At 50.7% G+C, this 19,119-nt stretch overlaps 7 protein-coding genes across 7 annotated transcripts; all 7 read left to right on the top strand.

Annotated features, from left to right (window-relative positions):
* Positions 1–36: 36 nt before the first annotated feature.
* Positions 37–252, top strand: N7468_004245 (uncharacterized protein; the record flags this gene model as incomplete). The annotated part of the gene is made up of 1 exon (XM_058473542.1): positions 37–252. The coding sequence occupies one exon, from the start codon at positions 37–39 to the stop codon at positions 250–252; it is 216 nt and encodes a 71-aa protein (XP_058332545.1).
* A 532-nt stretch (positions 253–784) lies between these two features.
* N7468_004244 (MGR2/ROMO1 family protein) lies at positions 785–1,398 on the top strand (the record flags this gene model as incomplete). The annotated part of the gene is made up of 5 exons (XM_058473541.1): positions 785–845; positions 918–944; positions 1,014–1,043; positions 1,109–1,199; positions 1,245–1,398. The coding sequence occupies 5 exons, from the start codon at positions 785–787 to the stop codon at positions 1,396–1,398; spliced, it is 363 nt and encodes a 120-aa protein (XP_058332544.1).
* A 1,819-nt stretch (positions 1,399–3,217) lies between these two features.
* On the top strand, positions 3,218–3,529 carry N7468_004243 (uncharacterized protein; the record flags this gene model as incomplete). The annotated part of the gene is made up of 2 exons (XM_058473540.1): positions 3,218–3,296; positions 3,408–3,529. The coding sequence occupies 2 exons, from the start codon at positions 3,218–3,220 to the stop codon at positions 3,527–3,529; spliced, it is 201 nt and encodes a 66-aa protein (XP_058332543.1).
* A 555-nt stretch (positions 3,530–4,084) lies between these two features.
* Positions 4,085–4,426, top strand: N7468_004242 (uncharacterized protein; the record flags this gene model as incomplete). The annotated part of the gene is made up of 1 exon (XM_058473539.1): positions 4,085–4,426. One exon carries the CDS (start codon positions 4,085–4,087, stop codon positions 4,424–4,426), a length of 342 nt encoding a protein of 113 aa, XP_058332542.1.
* Positions 4,427–5,317: 891 nt separating this feature from the next.
* N7468_004241 (uncharacterized protein) lies at positions 5,318–9,431 on the top strand (the record flags this gene model as incomplete). Its single annotated transcript, XM_058473538.1, has 5 exons — positions 5,318–5,396; positions 5,456–5,989; positions 6,087–7,006; positions 7,065–7,845; positions 7,966–9,431. 5 exons carry the CDS (start codon positions 5,318–5,320, stop codon positions 9,429–9,431), a joined length of 3,780 nt encoding a protein of 1,259 aa, XP_058332541.1.
* A 4,346-nt stretch (positions 9,432–13,777) lies between these two features.
* On the top strand, positions 13,778–15,170 carry N7468_004240 (uncharacterized protein; the record flags this gene model as incomplete). The annotated part of the gene is made up of 2 exons (XM_058473537.1): positions 13,778–14,368; positions 14,427–15,170. 2 exons carry the CDS (start codon positions 13,778–13,780, stop codon positions 15,168–15,170), a joined length of 1,335 nt encoding a protein of 444 aa, XP_058332540.1.
* A 1,021-nt stretch (positions 15,171–16,191) lies between these two features.
* N7468_004239 (uncharacterized protein) lies at positions 16,192–17,982 on the top strand (the record flags this gene model as incomplete). Its single annotated transcript, XM_058473536.1, has 1 exon — positions 16,192–17,982. One exon carries the CDS (start codon positions 16,192–16,194, stop codon positions 17,980–17,982), a length of 1,791 nt encoding a protein of 596 aa, XP_058332539.1.
* Positions 17,983–19,119: the final 1,137 nt, after the last annotated feature.

Raw genomic sequence — 19,119 nt, 5'->3', positions numbered from 1 at the left:
AAATGCCCACGGTAGCAATCGTTTCCACGAGGCGAAATGATCGAGTATGCAACGCAAATGGGAGTAATGTCGGGTCTGGATATATGGTACGCGGTCACGCGAAGAACCGATGTTATTTTGATGGTCGGCCGGCTATTCCAGAACGGTCGCGTTAGCGCTCTCCACCAAAGTACTTGGAGGATAAGACCAGGTCTCGATCAGGGCTCCGATAAACGCTCCAAAATGATGAAGCTAGTAAATCTAGTACACTGACCCGTTAAGAATGGATTGGGAAATATGTAAGCCTGACGGGGGTCAGAGTCTCAGTGCTCCAGGCCAGGGAGGGCGTGTGAGATATTGCCGAAAAGTGAGCAGCGACCGGTGTCTCACAACGTCCTTGAGCAATCGATGGAAACGCAGGACGGGGACTGACCGGTTTGCCACGGGCTAGAGGCCCTATCAGCAAAAGATAAAGAGAGAATTAAAAAGTCCCAAGGCAGTCGGTAGGCCACGAGTAAACTCTCTTGCCCATGGGGAAGGGGGGTTCTCGTCGTTGGTCTCCTGCTCCCTCGACACCCCAGGCACTGATCACGTGGTGTGATGGACACCGGCACGTGTGTTCATTGTCACGTGATAAAAGCGGAGTCCGCTCCGCGGTCGGTGCCATCCAGTCGAAAAAGCTACCGGGCTCAGCGCGACCTTTGAGGTTTTGATTAAACAGCTGACAGCCTAGGGTGCTCCTTCTCTATTTGTATTTCTACTTGAAAAGTGCTTTTTTTTGGAGCATATCCATTCCATCCTCACCATGCCTGTTGTCGCTGGCCCTGTCGCAGGAGGTCCTGCCGGTCCTTCAACCTTTGACAAGAGTATGTTGGTCCGACGCGCAGAAAGAATACATTGCCAATCCTTGGACAGCTGTGAACTAATTGTCGCTGTAGTGAAAATGGGTGCTTTGATGGGCTCAAGTATGTAATCTTGGTCTCGACCTCTGCTTTTCGACTTGGAGTGCCAACTAATGCGAACCTCGGCTATAGCTGTCGGTGGTATCATGGGTTTCATTGTTGGTATGTTGAATATGAACCTACTCTTGAAGACTCCCCTCTTTATCTCGATATACTCACAAGTATAGGAACCGTGACGATTTTCCAATACGGTGCTGGTCCTAACGGAGTGTTCCGCACTTTGGGCAAGTACATGGTGGGCTCCGGTGCGACTTTTGGGTATGTGTCGCCCTTAAAGTGTCAATTTCATTCAGTTCTTCGCAGTGCAAAGCAACTTACACTCTCCCTTTTTCCCAGCCTTTTCATGTCCATTGGTAGCGTCATTCGAACCGAGGGCCCTCACAACGATGCCTGGCTCCGTGCCCGGGGACCCCCAATTATGCTGCCCCGCCAGAAGCCTTTGAACCAACGCCAATAGGCCACTCATCACTTCATCTACTTCATCCAATTACAGGATGATCGAAGCACATGCGATATGATCAAAGAAAGGGGACAGATTTGTACGATAGGAAAGGTATATTGGGCGTTGTTTTGCGATGACCCAAAGACCCCGGTGATTAGGAAGAAGCTGCTATCCGGAGTACGGTATAGTTAGCATGTCTTGGGATTATTCAGCCTCAAGTGTACATAAACCAAGGGTTTTGGCTCGCTTGAGGTGCTTTTTTATGCAATGAATACCAAGACATCGCGTTATTGCTATATAATTTAATTTTGTATATTCTTCATTCTTTAGTAGCTCGCAGAACCCTTTTTGCTGATCGTGACGACTCTGCTGGGTGTAGACATACCATAACAAACTTTATGGAGCACTATGCAAGTATGCTCGAATGACTGATGTCCGTTGAAAACCCGTGGACGACCTCCGGAATACTAGTAGCTCGTAAAAGGAACCTGAACCTGACCTTTATACTACTACGAGCGGCTTCTTATTATGAGTAATGTGATGCCAGAGTACCCAGGTGAGTTTTTTATTCAGGCTAGTACCCGCAGGAATTGGTCATTGGCGGGTATCGGCAGTGTCATTTGTGAATACTATGAGACCTTAAAGTTGAATTCCAGGTTTGAGGTGGCCCGGGATAAGATGGCAATCCTAGAAGCGAATTTGAATCAAACCAGTGGCGTCAATTGTGTCGCTGCCGATGTTATAGAGATGATTTACTAATTATCTTCAACAAATGAGGCCCCCAGATTGGTGGCAGTGGAAAGCACAGCTTTCTCTACAACTCCCGTGAGAAATATGTTTTCGTCGGGGAGGTACTAATATTGCCGAGGTCGGAAATTCCCCCCATTTACCCAAAGCTACTGGTATTGAAGGAGTTCGAGTTTTTGATTGGGATTTCGCTCAACCTGGAGATATGAACATAATAAACGGACTTCATTGAGAATAGCACTATGGAATGGTATACTGATGATCAGCCAAAGGGTAGACCGTTCGACGGTTTTTGGCCTAGCTTCACTATCAATGTTCATAATTTTTCTAAACTTCATGTAGTTGTGTATTTGCATTGAGGTGAACATGTTCAATACTGGACGGCAAACTGGCGGTCTAGCGGTCTGCTGGTATGTGCTGTCGAGGCAATAGTCTCAGGCAAACCTTGGGGCCTCGGGATTGAGAAACCGTATGACAAAGAGCGCGTAAACATCGGTAGAAAGGCATTATCTCTGCCGCTTGTGAGGGTCAAAGCGCGCGAGGACATGGAGCCGTAGGGCACGTCGGACAACAGACTTGTGATCCCTCAACCGTGGCTGCAAGATGTAGGGCAGACTTTCGGGGATCGGTTCGTCTTTCGTACTCCCCCGGACTGTTCGGACCCCAAATGTGCTAAGCTAAAAGGCTACGAAAAGAAGATGGAAGTGATCTTCATTACGGAGTAGTGTGGACCTGAATCGGGCACCCATGGATTTCGCCAGGAACAGGGTCTTCGCTGGAGCCCCGTCGCCCATTTCCAGAACTTCCAAGTGGAGACTCGCCAGGCTTTGCCAAAGTTGGATTTCTTCAGTTGTGTGATGGCGACATTTATTTCGGACAGAACCCGTAAATCCAAGAATCTAGCCCAACTTGGTGCAACCCGTGGCCAATCCGACCATCTGGTCTTGGCCCCTCAATGACGAGAGCCCGCTGACAATTTATTTGTCCAGAGCGGATCATCGCCTCATTCAGTGGACTCCCCAATGAGCCCTCTCCGTTCTCCGTTCGGGCGCCGATGACGCCAGGGGGAAAACTAGGGCGACAAATGATGGACGGCCGAAGCCTCATCACCGCAGGGATCAAACAAGGTATCAACAATAATGGAAACGATTTCTTCGACGTTGAACGTCAGAGGACAAAAAGGAACCACCCATTGTCAGGCTAATATGTTGTGTGGATGACCGTTGGAGAAATCGCTCAGAGGGCTTTTCCGAATCTCACACTGTACCTTGTTACAGGTACTTGGGACGAAGAAGGAAAAGGAATCATCCGGTTCCCATTTGTCCTTGTTAGGCCTGCACCGAAAGACACAGGATTCGGTGTGCTCAATGGATCATTACAACTCACCAAGACCACGTAGTCTTGTTGACCTGACATTCTGACATTCTGACATACCGAGTCCCTTGCCATGAGGCCCCCGTGAACGGAGTACCTGGTTCCTGAGCGGGAAGGGGCCCGGAAAGCCTTGTGGCGCTAAAAGGATTTTTCTTCAATTTTTTTGTTTATTTTTTCTCTTTCTCACTTCCGTAGTCAATACGGGGCTCCCATTGGCGAACCAAAAACACGAATTTGGGCCCATCCGAAATCGACGGTCCAGATTCGAACTATGGAGTCGGGTCCAATTAAAGCCCCAGTTAAGCCTGGCGCTAGAAAGGAAACAATGAGCCCTATGAGTCCCTAGGCTCACACACTCTGTGCCTGAGATTTAGTATTTAGGGCGCATACCGCTCCCTGTCATACTTCCCCCTCTAGGAAGACCCCGTTCACTCCAGTCATTCATTCTGGTCGCTCATTTATACTAGAGCCTTGTCTCGGCCTTGCGCTTCCTTGACGCTCTCATTTCTCGCATCGCGGTTTCCTTAGAACTCTCTACACCTCATCTACAACTTTGTGCAAGAATCCCACATCCGCAACCATGCAGATTGGCACTTTCGTCACTTCTTTTCTCTGCCTGGCAGCAGCGCGATTTGCCGCCGCAGACATCACCTCGACCTCTACGACCACCATCACCAAGACTCTCGTCCGGGTCAACGCTGTCACTGCCACGCCAGCTCCCACCTCAAGTAGCAGCTTGGTGACAACTACCGCCTCCCCAACCACTGTCTCTCCAACATCGACTCCTCTGTCGCATTCTTCTTCCAAGACTCAGGCCGCCGTCTCCTCCACTAAGACAGGTGGTGCAGTCAGCTTGGGCGCTGGTGTCCCCGCGGCTCTGGTCGCCAGTTCCTTCGCGTTGATTATGGGACAGATTCTCTAATCGCCCATGTGCCTCGTTGAGGTGAACTTAACATCATTTCCTGATATCCTCCTGGCGTGCGCTTCAGACATGCTGCCTCTAGTTATTATACGACTGCCTCGGCATTCTTCCATCCCTCATCTCCAGCTGAGCCGGGGTCAACTTTTTATCCTAACTTATATTCCCCTTCTTATTCCAACGTTTGTTTATTCCTCACGATGTGCTGGAAGAGCATCTTTGAAGAAACGGCTTTTACGGACTTCATTATACCCCCTTTCACGACTCCTTATGGACACGATTTTATGTGCACTCCCTTCAACTTTATCTTCGATTCTCCTGTTCATATTTATGTCTGGGCTTTGTCAAGGGACTTCTTATTGGCCAAACTTTGAACATGGCCTTTATACGTTGTTGGACGCGATCTGAGTGTCAATTCGGACAGATCGCCGGCTGTGCTCTTTGCAATATACTAGACACCGACGAAAAAAATTCTGCTTTTCTCATGACAACTTGAATCCAAAGTAGCTTTGATTCATTCAAAAAAGTTATGGTGATAGCGATATCAATTGACAGATAAGATCGATTTTTGACGTCAGATCTCGCTGATCGAAAATTCCCCTTTCCGTCCCCACACTGACACGCGATACGAACTCGACACCTGGAGCAACCGTTCGATGAGGGTTGAGCATCTTGATTCTGTATTCGCAAGCAGTTTATATTCTCAGTAAAACCTGGACGGTGCTAACATCTAATTCGAAAATACCATCGACCGTCGAATGGCGAGGAGGAAGATATTGTCTTGTGTCCCTGTGAGCTGAGCCATCACGCTAAATTGGCCTGCGGCTGAGACCCGCCCATAGCACCCCGCTCAGGCGCCAACTTGGACCCTTTCACTTCACCACCTGTCCAGCAATGGCATCTATGACATCTTTTGGGGATTCGAATTCCGGGGTTCAAGCAACCGCCGGAGGCAATGTCATTACTAATTTCGGTCAGTTTCAGATGCTTTACGAGAGTGCGAGGGAAGACAGCTAATAAGCCCCAATACAGTACAAGCGGGAGCTTTATCGGATGAACAGTGCTTGAGAGACCTCCGAATCACCAACCCAAGGGACGATAAAATTCGCATTGAGAATAAGAATGGCAAGCTCCTCGAAGAATCTTATCGTTGGATTTTGAGCAACAAGGAGTTCCAGCAGTGGCATGGTTCCAACATCCAAGAAACGAGTCTTTTCTGGATCAGGGGCGACCCAGGGAAAGGCAAGACTATGTTGCTTTGTGGAATAATCGAGGAGCTACCAAAAATAAGCCCGGATACGGAGCCGGTGAATCTATCGTTCTTCTTCTGCCAAGCCGACGACCCACGGCTGGATAATGCCACTGCAGTCCTGAGAGGTCTCATATGGTCTTTGCTCGATTCCCAGAGCTCTCTCATTTCTCATGTGCGAGGGGAATGGGGCCCAGCTGGGAAGTCTTTATTCGAAGACGTGAACGCATGGAGCGCCCTCTCCAAAATGCTCACAAACATTCTGGGAGATCCGACTTTACGGAGGACCTATTTGATTATCGATGCTCTTGACGAGTGTAGGGAAAGATTTGCCATCCCTTCTAGATCTGATTCTTCAGCTGTCGCCACTGAATAGAAAGGTAAAGTGGCTTGTGTCCAGTCGTAACTGGCCAGATATCAAAGAGCGCCTCAATACTGCGATTCAATCGACTTCAGTTTCGTTGGAGCTTAACCAGGATCGTGTATCCGAAGCCGTGGGCCATTTTATTGAGCACAAGGTCCACAAGTTAGTAGACGTCAAGAAGTATGATGAAAACACAAGCGGGACAGTCAAGCACCATTTGCTATCCAATTCACAGGGGACTTTCCTTTGGGTAGCACTGGTCTGTCAGGAGCTCTCGAAGACACCACGCAGGCATGCCATCAAAAAGCTAAAAGTCTTTCCCCCCGGACTTGATGCCTTATATCACCGCATGATCGACCAAGTTCGGGACTCCGAAGATGCGGATATTTGCAGGCGCATGTTAGCTGTGGCATCACTCGCTTATCGGCCCATCACGCTCAGCGAAGTAACGTCTTTGATGAAATTACCCAAGGAACTCTCTGGTGACTTCGAAGCCTTGTCTGAGATTATAGAGACTTGCGGCTCGTTTCTAACATTACGTGACTGCGATACTATCGTCTTCGTTCACCAGTCTGCGAGAGAATTCCTGAAAAGCCAAGCACAAATTGAGATATTCCCTGAGGGCCTGGGTGTTGAGCATATGTCAATTTACTATAACTCTTTACAAGCCATGTCAAGTACCCTTTGCCAAGATATCTTCGGACTGGGGCGTCCTGGGTTCCCGGCCGAGGAAGCTGTACCACCGAGTCCAAATCCTTTGGCATCTGTGATGTACTCCTGCGTCTACTGGGTCGATCATCTTCGAGATGGTTGGCTGGAGAGAGGAGGCGATGCTGCTTTCGACGCTGACGGAGGCTGCTTGGAAAATTTCTTTAGGAAAGACTACCTGCACTGGCTTGAAGCCCTTAGTCTTTCCAAGTGTCTGAATCATGGTGTCACGGCTATGCTCAAGCTCGAGGAACTTTTTAAAGTGAGTCAGGGATTTTTGATGTTGACTAATTATATCTGAGCTAACGAGAAGATACCAGCAGGAGGTCCCAATGAAACCATTTCTCTATGATCGTATCAGAGACGCATCAAGATTCATACAGTATACTAAAGATGGGATCGAGGCCTCCCCTCTTCAAGTGTACAGTTCGTGCATCTTATTCACCCCGATTGAAAGCCTCACGAAAAAAGCCTATCAGGATTCAAGTTGTAGGCCAGACTGGATTTTGAACATATCGTTAGTGAATCGGCATTGGAGTAGATGCTTAAAACATCTCGATGGGCATTTCGGGCCTGCGACCTTCATCGCCTGGTCACATGATGGCCGTTTACTCGCATCAGCAGACTTCAGTGGTGTCCTCCTAATTTGGGATACAGCTTCTGGCCAACAGTTATCGCACATTTCATTACCTGAGCTAGCGCATAACCCTGCATGGTCGCCTACCGGGGGAAGACTAGCAAGCGGATCCGGAAATGGAAGAATTGAGATATGGGATACTACAAACTTGGCATCGCCTATCAAGCAAATTACTGCCTTTGATGGACAGTCCCCAATCACAGCTCCGCTCTCCTGGTCGCGGGACGGGTTCTGCATCGCAGCCGCTCACTTAGATTGTGTAAAGATATGGGATACAATTTCTGGCCGGTGTATATCAGTTATACAGCTGCACTGTAGATGCGCTGACACTGTTTGGTCGCGAGACGGAAGCCGTCGGCTCGCTGTGGCTTTGGAAGATGGCACTATTGTGATTTGGAATCAGGTTACGAACGAAAGTATATCTCTCCCCCAAAAGAATACCCAGAGCAACAAGCTCTCTTTTGGTCGCATGAGAAACTGAGTTGCGCGTTTTGGTCGAAAAAGAAAGAGTTGAAAATCTGGTACCCTGTCACCGGAAAGTCCACACTGATTTCAAGGTCCGCATTCTATCTTAAGCCTAGCAGGCTTGAGGCAATATCATGGTCAGAAGATGGGACTCGTATCGCCGTTGCAACTCACTGTATTATACGGGTATTTGATGCTGTTATTGAGCAAGAGCAAATCCTCACGATTAAAGACGAAGGGTTCTCGAAATCGTTTGCTTGGTCTCCCCGATGGATCCAGAATTGCATCTGGGTCCCTGCCACGCCTTGTCAAGATATGGGACACGAGCGACGCCCTCACACCTGCCAAACCTGGCATGGAATTCGGGGATTCATTTGATGAAAATTCCTTCGATGAAGATGCACTCAATGAGAATGCGCTCAATGAGAATGCACTCGATGAGAATACATTGACGTGTTATGACACGATGAAGGAAAAGGTCAGTATCCTATCCTGGTCACAAGATGGAAGCCGGCTCGCAGCCGCATCTTCTGGTACGATTGGGGTCTGGGACCCATCGACTGGAAAGCTTTTATGGGCCTTGGGCCACCATGAAGAGCCCTTATCGCTCTCTTGGTTACAAGGAGGATCTCGATTCCTGTCATTCGGTTCCCGATCAATCATAGGAACATGGGACCTACTAACCGGCGAGTGTGTCACGATTTTGGAAGAAGATCAATCGGTATTAGAATTCTGCTCCATCTCTTGGTCGCCAGATGGAGCTCGGCTCGCACAGTGGGCTTTGACCTCCGTGGAATTTGACAAAATCATCATTCGGAATTCGGTCACTAGACAGATTGAGTGTCAAATAATGATGGATAAGATTGATCGTGACGCGGATAGTGCACTGTACAGCGACATTATGCAATGGTCGCAGGATGGAACCCAGCTTGCCGCAGGCCTGAAGGACCATGTTATCAAGATCTGGGATTCCTCTGGGCGGGAAACGCATACTCTTAATGGCCACACAGGCACAGTCATCTCACTTGCCTGGTCACGAGAAGGACATAGGCTCGCGTCTTTGTCTGTGGACGAATTAGTTTCTCCGGGTTATGGAAACAAATGTGTGAGGATCTGGAATTTGGAAGCTGGTACATGCGAACTAGTCTTTTCTTGCTTTAGGGTTCAGACGATTCAATTTGGTCGAACCGATCCCACCCTTCTGCACACAGAACTTGGTGCTATTGATATACAATTGGCTCAGATGATTCAACATAGCCGAACCCATTCCAAGCTTCTGCACAGAGCACGTGGCGCTATTGATATAGACCTTGCCAGCACCGCCTCTTCCGTTCAACCAATGCGGCCGGATTTTCAAGGGTACGGCTTGAATGAAGACTTCTCTTGGATCGTTTATAATGAGGGCGACTTGCTCTGGATACCTTTTGACTATCGACCGGAGTGGAACGATTCGGAACTGCCAGTATCAATGTACAGCTCAAGATTTGAAACAACGTTTGCACTTGGGTCCATGACGGGCGGCGTTCGATTTATTACCCTTGCAAAACAGCCTCCTGGTTCTGTTTTCGATGAGTATGATACATAGCCCGCTTTGGATAGGTACAAGTAGCGCCATTTTTATTCTGAGGACAAAAGTCAATAGCATGAACTTGAAGATATATTAATACCAACAGTTCATACTCGTATATAATGAGTTTGCATGGACCCCTCGTAGCCTGAGGTACATACCTACCTAGTGAAGGGTGCTGACTATATAAAGGACGATTCTATACTCGCGCCAAAGGGTCCATCTTACTAGTAGCAACATAGATTCAGAGGCCTCCGCCATGTTCCATGGCCTACTACTCTCAGATTCCCTTTCCTTCGATTCGTGCTCCCTTACGTCTTATCATAGGCCACCTCCATAGAACGTACCGATTGACTAGGTAGGCACGTGTGTGCCGAGGCTTTTACCTAATAATCCCTAGCAGGCGATATGAAAATATTTTGAACGGCCACATAGACTATAGTAAAGCAAGAATCGGAGTTTCCTATTACTAGGACTGGACTAGTGATACCAGGTTAATCGTCCCTAGCTCTACTTGAAGACATATGACCACGGATACGACTAGTATCACAGGTAAGAATCAACTGCAGGCAGTAGAATGTGACCACGGTGGATATAGACATGCAGTGCTGTTACACTTGCCTCGGTCAAGGGATTCTCCGGGACTCTTTTTGGAAACCCCTCGCGGAGATGGACCTCCAGAAAAGGGAGGACGATCCCACCACCTCAGACGCGCAGCATATCACGAGCGCTAAATGCAAGCCACGTAGACTTCTGTGCATGAACCTTCCAGCCCTATGAGCCCTCGGCCGATTTGCTTGCTTGCAGGGACAACGCAAGTCCAGAAAGAAGTTGGCAATATGATACAAAGGTGTAACCCTGATCCAAGCGTCCATATGGACCACATGGACTTTGAGGGTAGCACCCCTTATCTCATGAGCACATGGTGGATGAGCTGATGGCAATACTGAAAGATACCAAAACAGCATGCGCTAGGAGTCTGTGCGCCTCAGAGGTATTCTGAGCTAGTGTCTGATGGGATCTGCGACAAGGTTCACAATTCATAGCTTCTTGAGTGTGCTGTTAAACCTCCATTGAGGCGGCTGGCCGCAAGGGTACTGGGATGAGAGTAATCGGTTACAATTGCTACATCTTCTACAATCTGTATGTATCCTAGTCCCATGGGGCTTCCTGCGCAGTATAAAGTTCGGCGGATCGCCATCCGGGATCAGCACGCTAACCGCAACAGACCTGTTCACGAAGCACACTAGGCTCATCCAATCTGTAGCTCTCACAGGGCCAGGAACAGGTCGAGTAGCCTAGGTCTGGCTTCATTTCGCAGCCGTGCACACAAGACGAGGCGAAAGGCCTTGAAGCACTGGCGTGGCTGTTAGACTATCGAAGGTGGTTTTCTGTTTGACACGGCCTCCCGCCTACGGAGCTTCATCTTCACCGACAGACCGTCTCATCGGGATTTGAACGCCCATGAGGGGCTTAGGCTCAGCTGGCTTCGAAAAGAGGCACGAGCGATCGACACGCCGTGGATCTCGATTAGGGTCTTTGTGGGCCGCCATGATGTGACCGAATGGGGAAGTTTGACTCTACGGTTCTTGATCAGCGTGATGCAAGTTTGCCTTTCACAGGACATGAAAGAAGATTTAGCACCGAGGCGTTGGAGCTGTAGATTAGGAGCTTTGTATTGCAGTTGTAGCACATTGATTCGAGGCTTGGTTCCGTCGATGGGACCGAGGGATTTGGCTTCTCCAAAGGTTTGTCTTCAGGATAGACTGAAAAGCCAGAACGCCGATAAAGACGGAAGATCCTCGTGCCAAAAGTCCCAAAAATCGATTGCCGCTACTGCAAGCATCCCACCACCATGGATTTGAATCTGCCCCTCTTCACGCGCTTTGCCCCTTTGACCCTCCGCGTACTCCACTATCCGATCACGACCGGAAAATGAGTGTGATTTTGGGCATCAATTCCCGACCGTGTCCAATCCTGAGGACCTTCTTGAAAGAAAAAGCGAAACAGGGGGAAAATGAGGAAATCAGATAGGTCCAAATTCAGATGGAGCTCCGTCATTCTTTCCACTCCGGTGACAAAGTTCCGTCTTTTTGCCCTTCAAAGCCTCAACCTTAGCGACCCAATGAGCCTGGGCAGAACGAGAAATGCGCAGACCCGCCCCACACATGAACCCGGTTCCCCGACGCCGGGGGGCCTTGAAAGTTGAGCCGGATCATGCAACATGCACCATGGGCAGAACCTCGGTCGCAGGGCTAGAGCCCGTAGCGCATATCCTTTCAACTCGCTTGATCGCCAGCTAGCCTACATGTAGAATGGAGGCATCTGATTCTCGTCAGAATCGGACGAGCTGACTATGACGTATCTAACCGGGGATCGCGGTAATGAAGGAGTGAAGATCGCAGTGTCCAGGCTCTGGGTCCCACCGGTCTTTTTTTTTCTTTGCCCACTTTTTGCCCGCACACGAGAGAGCTCGCTTCTGAAATAACGGGGCGCTTGGGGCCCGGAAGCATGGACGTAAGGCTAATTTCAGGCGCTCATCGAGGTTGATTATAATACAGTTCTGAAACTTCTGGAAGATGCGACCCCTCGAAATAGCAGAACAATCTCATTTAGCCCCTGAGTTAATCTTAGACTGTGCTACGAGCCTGGGGTCTCCCTAATTTTGACAAGAATTAGTCCAGGGCGAGTCGGGGACGTGAAACGCGGGATGCAGGTACACCATGAATTTCGGGGCTCTCCAGGTGTCATACCCATGACATTTGGTCCATGGCCCCTCGATCCATGGTTGAGCCAACCAGTTGCGGTTGTTTATTGTGGGTTCGCGCTCCAGGTCTGGACAACCTGGATCGGGGTGGATGCCGAGGCAGAATTTACAACCTTGGGGTGCACATTGGATGGAAATGATCGCTAAATCCTGGAGCGGGTACCCTGTCAGACTGGCCCGTCAGCAGCAAATTGACTGCTCCAACGGTTTTCCCCGTGCATCGGGGATGAAAGCATGCCTTCCCTGACGCGTTCGCGGTTTTACGGGGGCGCGCCCCCTTGCGAGTAGAGTTCGCTTTCTACAGATGGTCCATTGGCCATGAGCTAGACCTTTCTTTCTATTTCTAATTTTTTTTTTCCTTTCCTCCCTTTCATTTCATGGCGACTGGCTGCCCTGCAGTAGGTTTGAAACTGATAGGGCTGGTGTATCCCTGTCGACCTCGTTAGCTGTGTGCACTTTACAATCTACCCCGAAAGCGGGCCACGGCGAAGACATCACGACTCCGTAGGCGACAGATCGATCCATCGCAGTACGGAATAATTGCGTCCAAGACACCGAGGATCGGATTTAGAGTCAACGGGTGCAACAGATCGACCGTGAGGCAGTCTTCCTGAGAGGGGGCGACCACAGTACCGGTGCCCTAAGATCCAAACAGGCAAGAAGCCCCCTCCAAGAGGAATCAATTAGGAAGTCCATTAAGAAATCCAGAACCAGAAGGGCGGAAAGCCAACGGTAGCTTCTTTTTGGGAGGGCGGGTGGATGCAGGTGGAGCAGGAGCAGCGGGCGACATCCGCGGGCTCGAAATCGATTTCCCCCCCCCCCCCAAAAGTCAAAAGGGCAAAGAGAAAAAGGCAAATGAGCCAGGGTGTCCCAAACAGAGCCTAGCGGCACCCAGAGCATCGGGGAACGAGGGGGAAGTCCACTCTGGCTCCACCGAACTCGACCGGTCCAGACTGAAGTGCGTAACTTGCCATTGTGGACAAAAGTGCGGATTCTGCATAAATCGATTCTTCCTCCGCTAAACCCCATCTCCGCCTCTTTTTTTTTCTCCTCAGTCTTAGACTTGTACTCATACTCTTCGTTCTCTATCCCTTCATTTTTTGTCTCCCACCTTCTTTTGCTGTGTCTCACTTGCGCGCCAGCCTTCTGTAGACACGAGAAACCCATCCCACTCTGTACTGTACTTCGATCTGATCTCGCAGCCGCCTGAGATCCACCAACCGGAACGTCAACAAACACCTCCTCAGAGCCTCCTCACCTCCCACAAGGGGCCTTTTGTGCTGCGTACCCGTTTCCGCCCATCCTTACCTTTCGGCGGATTTTTTGACCAGTGGTATTGCTTTCCTCGGACGTGCTCTCGTTTTTTTTCCCCGTCCTTGCTCGTGTTACACCGCGCATTGCTTCCGGCCCCTCGGTGTTTCGAACCTCACACCCAGCCCTCGCACATTTTGGCAAACTTTTGAACGCGCTGGATCGTACATTTATTTATGTGCGAGTCCTTTCTGCTGTCCTTGTGAACATCCAAGCATAGCTTCGAGGATTCCTCCTTCGTGTTCAATCTGACGCGGATATCTGCCACTTGCAATCTGTACCCAAGATGTCTCAGGCTCTCGAAAGTCCCGATGGGACCGCTCTGACTTGGATCTTTGACCACATTTTGCGTTACCCCGGCACCTACGAGATTCCATTGCGCACCATGTACACGCTGAACTGCAACCCCTCCAAGAGTTCCGGCCCGTCGCGTCCGGAGACGGCCTTTTCCGCGCGTAGTTCGACTTCGACCTCCTCTTCGTCTTCGGAGGAGAATGCCAGCATTGATGCTGCGCTAGACTTCCGCTCGCAGCTGATGCACCAAATGTCTCGTCTCCCGTCTCAACCGTGCTCCCTCCCCGCGTCCTTTTTGACCAGCTTCGTCCGTCGCACCTTCGCCTCCGAGCTCGAGTCAGTGGATTTCCCCCAGGCATTGACCGCGTTGGATTACCTGAAGGACCTGGAAAACCGATGGAAGAAGGAAATGACCGGCGCCTACGACCGCCTGGGCCTGACTCGCGAAGATGTGGAGGCCCCGTTCCGCTCTGAGCTGGCGATTCAGCATCCGGAAGTTATGGCCTGGCACTACAAGATCACCGTGAACGCCAAGCACCTGGAGGCCCTGTATACTCAAATCTACATTGGGCTCCGTCGTTGGGTATGTTCCAAACACACTCTCTGATCCTCTGACCATGCCGCTAACGATCTGCTTCTAGACTCTAATCAACGATATGATGCTTGATCCCCACAACCGGCCCAACAACCTGGCCATGCTAAACACGCTCTTCCCGCCCACTGCCGCTTCTTCGCCTTCCCCCACCAAGCAATTGACTCCCACCACGCTGCTTGCCCAGCGCGATGGGTTCTTTCGCTATGTTAAGAAGGTCGACGCGGAGGGCCCCGCGGTTCTGGACCACCTGATTACGCAACATGCCCCAGAGGGCCACGCCACCTCCTGGCCTCTTGTGCACGATGTGTTGGAAAAGTTCCTTGTCGCGGCGAACGAAATGATAGAAGAGACGATGATGATCAAAGAACCCGCCGACTTGAACCAAGCCGAGACCTTTCAACGTCCCAAGACCCGCAAGGCCGATTCGGGAATCAGCTTCGGGTCTCCCGCCACCAATGAGAGTGCCACCAATGAGTGTGCGGCCAATGAGTGTGCGGCCAATGAGAGTGTCACGGTGGCAGCCTTGGAGAAGCCTCTCCCTCAGTTTCCTGTCCCCAAACCCCAAGGCAAGGCAGCTGGTTCTGCACTGGAGCGTCTAGTCACCGAATTCCGTCGGCTGGGCCCGAGCAACAAGTCTAAGAACCTGAAGAAGATGAAATCATCCTCTGCACTGCAATCGCGGCCTGGTAGCCAGCATAGTTCTGCCGAGAGTTCCTTCTTTGAAATTGATGAGCAAAAACGCCGCCGCCTGATTGGCGAAGCCACAAGCCGAAAGGCCGCTTTCCACTAAGCCCTTCGCGGCACGCTGATCTGGTTTCTCAACGCCATGCACCTTTAGTTGAGCCTGGACTCGACAGTCTTTTTTTTTCTTCTTTTCTTTCTGTTCTTGTCTCTCTTTTCACCTGCACATTATCCTACCCCCTGTCACACTGGACACACACACAAACAAAAAGGGAACCAGCTGAACTGCATATATGGTTGATTGTGGGGGGAGTTCGATCTTTTCACGGATTTTTTTTTCTTTTCATGATTTTTTACGGAGTTTCTACTGGCGTTTCGGATGCATGGGAATGGCAGGCAAAACTATGGCTTCGGGACCATACTATTCTTAACGAAATCATGTCTTATGAGAGCATATCTTACTTCTCAATTGAAACCTTTCAATTCAAAGAATACTTTACGCTTGTGACCACATTTCAAGTAGAAGACCTCGGACTAGTGTCGGCACTGTGTTTTCATTTGAAAGAAAACGGTGCGGCAAAGGACTCCCTCGCTAAACCTAATCGGCAAAGTTTGGCCCATAAATATTCGGAGCTGTGCGGCCTGTGATTGGCGGCCTGAAATTTAGGAAATGCCGGACTCCGGAGCATCTAGACCTTTTTCAATAAAAGACGCATGTCGAGGACCAGGCATATCGACCCCGGTCGCTTTCGCATGTCTGGTCATTTTTGTCTTTCTAGCGCGACTGTAAGCAGTTGAATGCTACTGGAATTATTTGAAAGTTCTTAGGTAGGGCTACCAGTCTCTTCTCTAATTCCTCGAACTCAGGGCAGCAAAACCTTATCGACCCCCTGCAACAATGGTTCATTCACATTCTTCGGGGTTTCCATGGCTCTATGTTGGAGCCAGGCACCGGTCTTCATTGCTGTGTTTCCAGGGCACATAGCTTAGCGAGAGGTCGTGACTGTTTTTATTTATTTTTCCCCCCCCTTTAAAAAAATTGAGGAGAAAAAAAAAGGGATGAAAAGAGCTTCTCTTTTGTGAATGTCTTACATCCACTGTTTCTGTATCCGATAGGCCACCCTCCAAGTATGGTCAAGTTTCATAGCCTTGCAGCCTATTACGCCCTTGCATCGGTTCTCACAAACCCACTCACAACTGCCGATTCGACCGGCAATTATCTGTGGAAACGTGCCGAGGACAATGAGGCCAATACATACGCTCGAGTCATCCAGCTCCAGCACGCAGGCCACCAGAACGGCAAACTGCTAGCCACATGGGAGCACGTGTACACCGAAAGCGCAACAAACGCAACCCCCAATGGCACCGTCGGTAGCTTTATCATCCGCGAAAGTAACAGTAATGGCCTAGACTGGACGACCCTGTCCACAGTCAATGGCTCCCAGACAAACCCCAGCGACCCCGACACAACCTTCTGGCAACCGTTCTTCTTCGAATTCCCCCGCCAGCTCGGCAAATACCCAGCAGGAACACTCCTGTTGGTGGGCAACATCTCCCCAGCAGAGCTGAACACCACCTTCTACACCTGGCGCTCCTCCGACCATGGCCGGACCTGGGACCTCGTCGGCCCCTGGCAAACAGGGATCCAGACCGCCAATGGCTACCGCGGCATCTGGGAACCCTTCCTCTACCTCGATCCCGAGGACAACCTCGTCGCCGTCTTCTCCGACGAGCGGGACCCGGATCACAGCCAGATGCTCGTCCAAGTCACCTCGTCCGACGGCGGCGACAACTGGAGCAATGTGACCTGGGCCGTGGCGAGCCCGGATCCTAGCGAGCGGCCCGGCATGGCGAGCGTCGCGCGGATGGACAACGGCGAGTACATCATGGCGTACGAGTTCTGCCAGTTCCCGGACGGGCACGATATCTGCAAAGTGCACACGAAGACCTCGTCGGACGGCGTGACGTGGAACGCGGGCGACATGGGCGTGAACGTCACGACGGAGGACGGGCTGTTTGCTGCGGCGAGCCCGAACATCATCTGGGACGAGCGGCAGAAGCAGCTGCTTCTTGCGAGCCATTTCACGTGGGACGTGGCGAATATGCAGAGTGGGAAGGGGTATCCGGAGGGCGCGTATCCGCCGATGAACAATCGGATTGTGTATGTTAATACGAATCTGGGGGAGGGGGACTGGGCGTGGGCGCCGGCGCCGTGGAGTATCTCGAATATCTCGACGAATTCGCCCGTGCAGACTTGTGCGTACGGGTATAGTCCGTATCTGAATGCGCAGGCTGATGGGAGTATTCGGTTGACGGCGCCGTCGAGCCAAGATGCCTCCGGTCCGTGCTCGGAGCGGACGGGCGCGGTGTCGAGCATTGGTGCATTGCCCTATACAGCGGACTTTACGGCTGAGGGCCAGGCGGGCTGGATTGATCTCACGGGCAACTGGTCTGTTGCGGGCAAAGAGTACGGGTTCGAGAATGCGGATACTCAGCCGTCGCTTGCTATCACGGGGTCTTCAGAATGGTCTGACTATGAGATTAGCAGTGCGGTTCAGGTCGTGGGCGATGATGGCGCTGCAGGTGTTTATGCGCGCGTCACGGCTTCGACGACGGGGATCAACTGGATCAATGGGTATAGGGCGGAAATCAGTGCGCGGACTGGCAAACTGAGCATTGCCCTCCAGACTGATACTGTTACTACTCTGGCGGAGCAGGAATACCCCTGGGGTATCACGCAAGGTTATTGGTACCATTTGTCGCTTCTGGTGAAAGGTGACAGGATTGTTGCGAGGGTGAGTGGGTTCCTGGGCTTGGACTTTATTGTCGAGAGCAGAGATAGCAGTCTGTCTCACGGTATGGGCGGTTTATATGGATATGACGGTTCTGCGACGTTCAGGGATGTTGAGATTAGAGATTGAGTATGTATTTGAAGTGTCCGCTTGAAGCGAGATTTACGATGCATGTATATAGACGCTGGTCATGGGTCATGATGGTATGTCTTTTGGGAGGAGTTCAAACCTGTGGTTGGTGGAGTTCTGGTATGGTGTCTTTGAATTGGAACATGAAATCTTTAAAGGGAATTTAGGTGACGTACAATCATACTCCCATTCGAGGAATGCTAGTAGAATTTAGATGATAGTAATGATCAGAATGTCCTATGTGTAGCCCTGGTGCATAGCGTGGCTTTTCCTTAAGGGAATGGTTATTATGTCAACGCTGCTGATGTGAAACATAAAAACTCCACGCTTGCGACTTGTGGATTGTAGCCCATACTGCCAGAAATACTGTAACACCCCCCCAGAGACCTGCCAAGATCCGAGTCCTGCATGACATACCGAGAAAAGTCCGCCCTAGCCAACTACCAAACCGACCTGGAGCACTAAGCCATATCGACATCGCACCTGTTAGCCTGCAAGCCTGTGCCGCTTACGCCCGAAGGAATTACCAGTTATTCACTATCTCCCTTGAGGACATAGAGGGCCCTTTAGACGAGCCCGAGAGGAAGGACCCCACCGGGGACCTCCCTAAGGAATTTGAGGATTTCGCTGATGTATTCTCACCTAAAGAGGCCGAGCACCTGCCCCCGCATCGCCCGTATGACCATAATATCCAACTACAAGAAGGAAAACTGCCCCCGTTCGGTCCACTATACCCGATGTCCCGAAATGAACTGGAAGCACTACGCCAATGGATTGAAGAGAACCTACGGAAGGGATTCATCCGGCCAAGCTCCTCACCCGCCGCGCCGCCTGTCCTGTTCGTGAAAAAGCCTGACGGTGGGCTACGATTCTGTGTCGACTACCGTGGGCTGAACGCGATTACCGTTAAAGACCGATACCCGCTGCCACTGACGAAGGAAACCCTAAACAACCTGAAGGGGATGAAGTACTTCACGAAGATTGATATCATCTCAGCGTTCAACAACATCCGGATCAGGAAGGGCCAGGAGTACCTCACAGCCTTCCGGACCCGTCTTGGCCTATTTGAGACCCTGGTAATGCCCTTTGGGCTAACAGGAGCCCCTGCCACATTCCAGCGATTTATCAACGACACAC

The sequence above is a fragment of the Penicillium chermesinum genome (assembly GCF_028974085.1).
Source record: "Penicillium chermesinum strain IBT 19713 chromosome Unknown utg000003l:1.0-5111272.0:1.0-5115320.0, whole genome shotgun sequence".
Classification (NCBI taxonomy): Eukaryota; Fungi; Ascomycota; class Eurotiomycetes; order Eurotiales; family Aspergillaceae; genus Penicillium; species Penicillium chermesinum.
Note: the sequence above shows the minus strand (reverse complement) of the source record. Positions and strands in the feature narration are given on the sequence as shown.